At 28.7% G+C, this 10,583-nt stretch overlaps 1 protein-coding gene across 4 annotated transcripts in view; it reads right to left on the bottom strand.

Annotated features, from left to right (window-relative positions):
* LOC106478752 (cyclin-C-like) overlaps positions 1-10,583 on the bottom strand; it is an 88,613-nt gene that overhangs the window by 49,284 nt on the left and 28,746 nt on the right. For all 4 annotated transcript variants that reach the window (XM_013939313.2, XM_013939314.2, XM_013939315.2 and 1 more), the window contains 4 exons: positions 6,123-6,192; positions 5,831-5,882; positions 3,911-4,002; positions 1,961-2,052 (listed from right to left, as the gene is read on the bottom strand). In XM_013939313.2, the coding sequence (XP_013794767.1) occupies positions 1,961-2,052; positions 3,911-4,002; positions 5,831-5,882; positions 6,123-6,192 (306 nt within the window). The remainder of the gene's footprint in view (positions 1-1,960; positions 2,053-3,910; positions 4,003-5,830; positions 5,883-6,122; positions 6,193-10,583) is intronic.

The raw sequence follows: 10,583 nt of genomic DNA, 5'->3' as shown, positions 1-10,583 counted from the left end.
TATAGTAATTTATGATTTTTTGTTAATCCAATATGCATATATAAAACCTAAAAAAAATTTTTTGTTTTACATCCTTCACTTGCAAAATTTAATAAGGCTTAGCAACTTACAGCAAGCAGCAAATGAGTAAAAAGTTTGTAAATGGAAGACAGAATTGTTTTCTACACTTCTATATTTACTGTTGTTTTAAGAAAAATAATTGAAATTTAAGAAACTTCCTTGTAAATAGTAATAATGTATATACTTATATAATGTATTATAACCCAAATGTGACTGTATTTTATAAAATACTGGTCTATTAGAACACAGCCAAGACAGGTCATTTTGTAAAGGCCAATTTTATATTCTTGAATAAAGTAATATTATTGCATGTGCACTGCATCATTGCAGCTTCTGCAAAGTTAGTAAGACATGGCTGAAAACTCGAATAAAATAAAAATTGTATATATATATATATATATAACATTATGAGATTTAAGCTATTCAGACTAAACATTTATGTTTTTGAGTTATAATTTGTAGTCATGCTAGAACAAAAAAAAGCATAATTTATATCTATTTCCTAATTTTTTATGTTGGTTACGAGGTCAGCCAAATTAACCAAACCCATACAGAGATACAATAGTGAAAATAACAGATAAAATATAAAGTTTTTTCTAAAAAAAAATTTGATAATTTTCTGGAGGTTATAAAGATTTTGCATGTGAAATTTTAAACTTTTCTGACATATAAAAGTATTTTTATCTTAAAATCAAAATTACTATTTAAATCAGTTTAACATTATGTGAAAAGGTGGAGGCCAAAGTGCAACATGTCACAACCTTTTAGAGAGTGCCATTCAACATCAGGGATCCAGATAATTTTTGTCATAATCAGTATAGTACTGATCAATTTTGCCTCTAACAGTATCTGTGAAACCATTTTTGCTTGTTATAGTTTTCATGCTATAACTTTTAAAACAGTAAGCATATCTTAATGAAATTTTGCAGGTTATCAGTAAACATTACAAGGCTTTCATATACAAAATATCAGATTTCTGTATCAAGTTTTAAGATTTTTTTAACTAATGATTTGCTCATGCATTTTTTCTTTTTGACTATCCAACATGCAATAATTTAAAAATGGTAGATATCCAGAGTTAAAACCATTATTTTTAGGTATATATGAAAACAATCCAAGCTTATCTTGGATGGTTCCAAAGGAATTGTTAAATGTACAAATAACAATATTAAGCATTATGCAAACACAACTTTCAGATGAATATCTGTGCAGTACATATTATGGATGGATATGATGTCAAAGAATTTATGTTTTTTAAAATTAGTTCTTTTAGTCAAATTTTCAGAAAATAATAATGGCAACTAATGGTTTACCTTAGCAAGGCAAGTTTCTGTTTTAGGGGCTTAAAATACTTTTATATTGGTATCAACATTAGGGGTTGAATTTCCAACATTGCATGTGTGTGTGTATCTACTACACTGAAGCCTTTGTTGTATACAAATTATACAGTGCTATATTATATACACAGTTAAACTTTAACAACAGTGTAAAAGATAGATGTTGTATGTTCGTAATTGGTAGTTATGTACAGTATCTTGGAAAGTCAGTTTTATAATCATTTTTTAAAATCTCATAACTTAAGTATTAAACGCTTAGATCATACTGTTACAAAAAATCAAGTTTTGTTATTTAGTCATATTAATACTCAACTATTCAACCAAAACTAATTTTTTCAACTAACAAAATGATCATGGTTCTGTACTTGTGCTTTAGTAACAAATCACAATTTTCTTATATAATGTAAATAAAAGCCACAATAAATCTAATAACTAAACTAATTCGTAATATATGAAAGATATCAGAAGGTTGCTTTTATAATTTTTCATTATCAATTTACATAAAAAATTATGTGCAGAAGCAATCAGAAGACACATAAAAAATTAAACATTTAAAAACTTACCAGGCCATGTGTAAAAGATTATCTTCTGGTCCAATGTCATGAACGTATTGAACTAGTGGTCGATATGCATGATATAAAACCAAGCAACAATCCTATAAAAAATGAGAAAGACAAAAAAACTTTTAATAATATTATTTTAAGATGTTTAAGTAAAATAAAGATAAAAAATTAATTTTATTGTTTACTGCAAGATATAACAATAGATAAAAATGCTGCTATTTAAAAATATTTTCACCTTAAAATATAAATAAAACTAAAGAAAAACATTACATACAAAATCTTAAAATGAGTAGTTACTTATTGTATTCAGGAACTGCTCAGAAATAAATTATATTAAAAAATATTTTTCAGATGTGCAAGTATCTTGAGAAAGTCATAAATCAGAGCATGAGCCAATAGTTTCACTTAAATTCAAGGCTGATGACTATTTGTAATAAAATTCAACTTTCATGTGTCAATAAAAACTGATATATTAAATTAACTCTTGCTTTTAGCCTAAATCCAATGTAATAACTGATATTTTCTTTAGACTTAGACTAACCTTATTTGTCTATCATGATATCTACTAAGGGTAAAGATTACATCTTCTAATGTTTCTTTTAAGCCCTCCAAGTTTTTTAAATTAGGAATTCTTTCTATTATAACAATCTTTTTAAATTGGCAAGGTTTTGAATAATGAAAATATGCTAAACTTTTGATACCATCATGTTCTATTTGATATTATTTCTCAGTACTGGAATTCAATGTTGAAATATTCCTAGTAATGTACATTTTTTATTTAGTACTTAGAAATTTTTGAACAAATTACAGAACAAATAGAGCTTTATAAGTTTTCCAACTGCATAAACATTTTTGTCACTAATTTCTCATTATAAAAACTATGAAAATTTTACTAAATGTACTTCAATTCTTTTGAGTTACTAATCTAATGTTCTTCCGTACTTATGGAAGTATACTCATACTTTCTCCCTCTTTCTTCACATTAAATAGAGCTGTGGAAATTCCTTGAAATAATTTATTTTTCTCTTCAGCTAAGACTGTCTTGCAATGGCAACTGTTCGTATAGTAAGACTATAGTGAATAGTGTGATATATATCCATACTTTCCTGCCCATTAATAAGATTGCTGCTTGATGTTTAAAATTCCTTCCTCTTCAGTTTTAAGATAACTTGTAAACTATTAGATGCATTACTTTCCTGGTCTCTTTGGTTATTTTAACAAAATTTAGGTTCCGAGTCAAAAATTAGTGGAGGGAATATCAAAAAAGTGTTTAATGTAGTGCAATAATAATAACTTTGTGAAATCAAGATATGGATGAGCAATAACAATTTAGTATTGCTCATTTTTAAACTACAATAAAATTTTTAACATATTAAGCAATTTTATTTGATCTAATAATAAAGGCTTATTGATGGTTAAAACAGGATGTTATTACCAATCTGTTTTACAGGGAGTCTGGTGATAAGAGAACCCTACAACAGAACCATGGTTAGTCATGTTGATTTGCTTTTAGACTAAAGCTTACTTCACAAGTTTATACAGAAAATGGGAATGGTGCTACAAGGAAAACATTTTTTCACTTTTTTTTTTAAAGTTAAACTTAAGTATAAATAATGACCAGGTCTCAAAATAAACAATAAATAAGACAGATTTACAACTACCTAGAAACAATGAGCAACTTGCAAATAATCTGACAAAATAGTGCAAAAACTTAACGACATTTTGTTTGGAAAATTATTCCAAGTTTAAACCATCAGATGCAATGTATAAAACTATGTAAATATATTTATTATAAAATTAATTTTAAAGAAAAAACAGCATTACCCATTATAAATAAAAAGAAACCCAAGCATGAAAATCACACTAATGACGCTACTACAAAACCAGGTCAGATTTCATAATTCTGCATAACACACAGTTTTCTGAGAGAAATTAAAAAAGCATATTTACCATCATTTCTAGAAGGAAAAATTCACACTCTAGAACATGGCTTATTCTGTATGGAAATTCTTGTGGATAGGCATAAGAAAATTTATTCTTTACTGAAACAAGAAAAACAATAGTTTGACATATGTAAATAATATTTTTTCATTATAAATACACAAGTTAAAAATACATTTATTTATCTTTATGTAAAAAAATATTGATATTTTCATGTATCATCATTTATCCATTTTACTTAAATATATATTATACAAGTATAATTAACTTATGTAAAACTATCAAGAAAAGACATTGGTATATTAATACAATTCTACAGTTTGCTCAAATACATAGTTATAAAATTATCTGTTGCTCTTAACAAATGATCAATCTACTCTATAAAACCTAAACAATCTGTTTAATTCAAGAAAGTGTATTTAACATTTGTCTAGCATTTAAAATATTTTAAGGACCATTCTTACTTTAAATCACATACACATTTATTTGGTAGCAAGTAAATAAAAATTCTTAAAAAAAGAAAGAAAAAGAAATAACCTGCTTTATTAGACAAAAACTTTCCTTCTTGAAACACTCCCCCTATATTAGTTTTTTAACAGTTTCCTAATAAAATGAAACCTCTTTAGTCCAGACACTGACAAATATTCACAACAACAAACTTAATCAATAATCCATATATTCATGTTCTGAATAGCTCTTCCTTGTAATAAACATGCATTTTCTATGGATACTTGAATCAGTAATTTGTGCATGACTCAATGGGAGTCAAGTATGGGTCAATCAGAACAGGAAATGATGTTATAATTACTGGCCACATATCACCTGCACTTACAGTGGGTATCAGTTTAAGATAACTTCTCCGATAACAACCTTCACAGTAGGCTACAACCACACTTACTCACAGTGCTCCAAAATACCAGAATCATTAAAACATTATGTTTGTTTACACAAGATAACACATAATGACATAAACTGTAAATTTCTAAGGCTTTAGTTTTTCTTTACAAGTTGCATTCTCTTTCTTTAGTTTGCACCCTTACATTTATTGATCGATTACACATGCTATTAATAGTGTTCACTATATTCAACTTGACCAATTTGACTATCAAGATGTTTTGATAATCCAGAAGAACTACTTCATAACAAATGTATTTGGATTAATGAGGTTTCACTGTATAAGACTGAAATTCAACAGTAAAAGTAATAAGCAAGTGGTATTCTCTAACTTTATATTTTCTAGTAACAATACAATGAAATCATCTAAAGTCAAGCAAGTACAATCATGTATACATTTACAAGTTATATAATTTATACCATATGATATGCTTCGTATGTTAAAGCTGGAGATGTTCAGTTGTAAAAGTCTACCCTCATTAAGTTTATTATAATAACAGTTACAAATGATCAACAGTTAAGTGGCATAAAATGGAAAATATTTATAATTGGCTTTATTACTCATTTTTAAAAGTAGTAGTGAAATTGCTGTCTGTATCTAAAATTCCATGCACCACCATTATTCTAACAATCAAAGGAATTAAAGCTCTGTCATGCAAAAAATAAACAGAATTTTATCAAATCAGTATTTTAGAAATAATATCTAATAACAAATTTATAGTTCTAAGAACAGAAAATGTTCAAATTAAAATATTTCAGATAATTTCTTAGTTTTCTTTTGAAGATAGAAAAAAAAACCAATATTGACATGCTTGTTTGTTTTTAGAAAAAAGCAACATTAGGCAGGGAATCAAACCCCAGATTTTAGCACTGTAAGTCCGTAGACTTACCACGGTCCAAACTGAGGGACCTACTCTTGACATTGGAAGTTTTTTTTTATTGTCTTAGCAGTGGGAATAAGGCTCCTAGAATTAATCTGAGAAATTTTACTTTAATACCTGTAAGTTTAACTTTAAAAATTATAATGGTACTTACCAACTGTTTGACACGTTGAAATTAACCGGCTGTTTGATATTACACCAAACTCCTTTAAAAGAAAACACCAGAGTTAATAACTACTATGTTAATCTACATTTATGTACCATTATCTTCATAGATGAAAAGGTACTACAAAATCAAAAAGATTCATCAACAAAGCATTGATAACATAAACAAACATGTAGGATGTTAGTAAATTTACTATTAGTTAAAATAGAAAAGAACAGTATGTCTATCTAAATCTATCTATCTATATATTTTATAGTTTGGAAACAAAAGTAAAGCATACCTCCACTTTGGAAGCTAGGAATATACAAGTAGGTGCCATCAATAGTGGGTCTATACATTTCAAAGAGTTCCTAGGAAAAAAACACATGTATTGAAAAATCATGTAAAAACTTCAAACCATAATTTTTTTTCAGTTTTGTGATGCAGTTATAGGGAAATTGTCTGTAAATACTAGACTTACTACAATATTAAAAACAAAAAAAAATGGAAAAGAAACTTATGTCATGAAAAATAGCAAATGCAAAATAGACTTTTAAATATTCACAACATTTTGGGCTGGGATGACCTTCCTCAGGTGATTTTAAAATTTAACGTTTCTAGAAAAAAGCAACATTAGGCAATTTGCTGTGTTGACAGCAGGGAATCGAACCCTAGGTTTTAGCACTGTAAGTCCATAGACTTACCACTGTCTCATGGTAAAAAACCTGAAAGATTTATTAGTTTGTGCACAGTTGAAGACACCAGAAGAAATCACCCATCTTCAGTGTGGCACACATTCAGGATGCAACACCAGTACTTCTGTATTAAGACCCAACTCGAGGTATACAATCAAAGAGTTATTCACCTGTACATTCAAGTGCCTAATTTCTTGCATCACTTGTTTATAGTGTGAACAACTGTACATAGGAGAAACAAGTCAGAAGTTGTTTGAACAAGCACATACGTAACATCCAGAATTATGATACTGACAAACCTATGGATAAGCCTTACAATAATAATGACCACAACAGACACTTCGGAATCCTGGCCCTCTGTTATTCATCGACAGTCAAGAAAGAGAGACAACAGGATGAAAATGAACTCATCTATCCACTTGGTATCATTCACCCGAATGGAATAAATGAATTCTATTTTCTATAACCCTACCTATGTTGGTGTGTGTGTGTGTTCTTCACTTAATTAAACTTTTATTTATTTTTTTAGACCCCACAGCACTAGCTGTGTTTTGAACTTTAGAAACATGACATTGTTGCTTTGCAACAATGCAAAACACCAAATTTACCTGTTAATATTGACATTTTTACAAATATATTTCAAACTTCGTTTGATTCTTATTCCTATTTCGACTCTGTATTTTCATTTATAATGATATATAATATATATTATCCTATCGTAAAAACATTGTTTTGCCAGTGTTTCACATGTATGCTACATTAGATCCGTTGCATGATGTTAATTTTGATTGTTCTATTTTTGATAATCCTTGTGATATCGAACATTCTGTTCCATTGAAGTTTAAAATTACCAAAGGAAGGGTGTCCCAGCCCAAAACACTGTGAATATTAAAACATATATTTTGCATTAACCATTTTTCATGAATAAATAATAAGCTAAGCTAACCCAGCAGAATAAGCATGCATATTTCAAAGCTATATACATCCCTATGTCTTAATAAAGTTGGTGATAAAAATTTCAGTATTATTGGAAACACGTATCACTTAGCTATTTATTTTAATGATGATTGTGTCTCATTAATACAAACTACACTTATTATAAAAAAAATTAGCCTATCACTTAATTTTTTTAATACTTAATTTTTCAAGCATAGCATATATTTTCATCTAACCATCATTAGAAAAATTTATAAGTTTACCCACTTTCGGAATTTGACACTAAACTATGAAAATAAATAATTTTATAAATATTGCAGTACTTTACTCATAATTGTACAAAGTTGTTTTTGATTAACCCTTTCAAGATGGGTCACGGGTGAAAAGCCATGTCATCTCTTTTGTTGACTCGCATTCAAAATTTTATTGAACTACTGTTTCATGAATTTATGTCAATAATTTTGGTATCAAACTGTAGATTATAATTCAAATTTTAGTACTATATATTACTCAATTTAAAAGCAAATATTAAAAAATCACAGATAAACATCAACTTTTGTGTGTGTCACACGGTATGTTGAATACAGCACTGATTCAAATTAGATGTTTGTGAAGTCAAAATACTAAGTGTATAGTTTTGTACAAATTAGGAACTCAAATTACCAATATTGACAAGCTAGAATATAAAATAAGAATGTCTTATCCTTTCTATTTGCAAAGATATTGCCCATATTCTTTTCTATGTGTTTTTTCACTTGCTTACCTCACAAAAACATGCACATGTACATTTGCTTGGATAAGTAATAATACCCACATGCACACCCTCAGGGTACACTTAGTATGTGTACAAGTTTTCTGGTTTCTTTGTTCTTGGAGCTATGGTGGTCACAGACCCACAGACATGTCCTTTTATTATTATAGATGTTCATGCATAAATTTCTGCCTATCCTATTACAACAAATCTGTTAACTGGTCAATACCAGTCAGTCAATGTTTCACAAGCAAGATCATTGGCAGAGACGGAAAATGCTTGTCAGTCTGAACTAGGTAAAATCAATCTCTTTTTAACATTTTATAGGTTGGCATGTAAATGGAGAGGATTGGCAGCAAGATCCATCTATGTTATTGTTAAAAATGCAAAGCATATTATTATGAAAGCAGTGATGTTAACCATAGCGATTTAAGATTAATATGCTAAAATTTAAGAAAAATTAAAATAAGACAAATTTTTACAGTAAAGTATATATTGAGAAAAGTGTATGTTATGAAATATATTTTTAGATAGATTTTAAATGTCATGGGTAATGTTTCACGTTTAGATCACAAGTATGTGCCTTTGGAAAATGTAATAAATTACTGGCAATAAGTGTTACGATGCTCTGACATTCCTCAACAGATGGCCATTAGCAAGTGATTGCAAAGCACTTGTTTGAATGAGATTACAGCATTATATATAGGACTAATTTTAATAAACTATATTCACATAATAGGAAATCAAACATATGTCATCAACATATATGGAAATAATGGCAGTTACATTAATACAAAAACCAAAATAAATCAAAGAATTTTTCCCCATTAACATGCATGTTTATGGATTTATTAAGGGTTAAAAGTGAACAGGTATGAGGCAAAAATTGTTTCATTCTGTGTGGTGACCAGTACAATAATTCTTAACTGATCACTGTGACAAGAAGTGATTTTTCTAGTGAAAAAGTTGCTTCTAGACATTCTGTTTTCAATTCTAAAGCAAACTGACATACTGATGCATGTTGGAATTTGTATGCATTTTGACAATTATTTTTTCAGTAAATTTTGGGTAATAAAGGGAAATGATAATGTTATAGCAGGTAATAAATTAGATCAGTAAGATTCAAACATTTGTTCAACAGTTTTCTTTTAGGAAATTTGCTGAACAGAATCTCTGGCTTACATTTAAGTTCAAAGATGTCTTACTATGTCATAGAATGTAACTGAAATAAACACTGTTTAGATTTTTGAATAGCAAAACTTTTTGATTTAACAATGTATGATAAACATGAATGTAATATCCTACGAGATCTACAAATTCTGTATTGTCATACAAAATTATTACTTATGATACTGAAAATTATTTTGGAAACTGAGACATTTAAAACATTAGTTGTAAATAAAAGTCTTTAATTAATGAAAATAATTTCAAATACTTTGTGGTATATTTTCTCCCCCCAAAAAACTTCTTTGGATCATGCTTATCTCTAACTGATTTAGGCTCTATCTAAATTATTTCACATAAAAATAATCTTTGATGGAAGAAAAATGTTTATTCTATATAATTCTAAACAAAAGGGCAAAAAGCATGCATTATTAAGCCAGATGGCAAGAAAATTTAAATCCTACCTTTGGCTCAGAAAATACAAGTAAATAGTAAAGATTAATACGAATGAAACAATATCCCCATGCCAGAAACCCTTGTAAGGAAGCTTATAAACTTATAATTAGTTACTACAGTAGCCCCCGGGCACAGGTGTGTGAAGGGGTGCAAAATTTCCTCTGGCCTCTAATGCCTATTAATTAATAATTATGCCCTCCTTTAGGATATAGCGCAACTGCCCTACGTTAAGTAAATACAACACAGTGTTACGTTCTTTGTGTGTATTACGCTTGCAGTTTTAACTTTTAAAAGCCGCCCACTGAAATACTGTGAGACCGAATTGACGTACAGAAGTAAATTACAATATTCCATCATTCATCTGTAGATCAAATACAAGTCCTAGAGTATGACGTATAAGTAAGTGTATGTTCAACAAAAAGAAAATATGAGATTGATGTAACATATTAACTGGTGTGCAAGATTGACAATATATGCAACAGGCAAGGCATAGATCTAAATCTAGTAAACATTATAGGCCTAATGTAGTGGTTTGTAATTGTATTGGTTGATTGTAAATCATGTCTTACACAAACTAATGTACTAGACTTTAGGTCTAATTGCGTTATACCTTTATTTCTAGACCCTAGGTCCATCATCATACAAATTGCAGCCTATATTATAGGCATACTTAGACCTATACTAACTATTAAACTAGGCATTGCACTGAGACAGATCTAATGACTAAGTTAATAGATCTATATGTAACATTTGTTCTAAA

Source organism: Limulus polyphemus, unplaced genomic scaffold (genome assembly GCF_000517525.1).
Source record: "Limulus polyphemus unplaced genomic scaffold, Limulus_polyphemus-2.1.2 Scaffold246, whole genome shotgun sequence".
NCBI lineage: Eukaryota > Metazoa > Arthropoda > Merostomata > Xiphosura > Limulidae > Limulus > Limulus polyphemus.
This window is presented reverse-complemented; position numbering and strand designations above follow the sequence as displayed.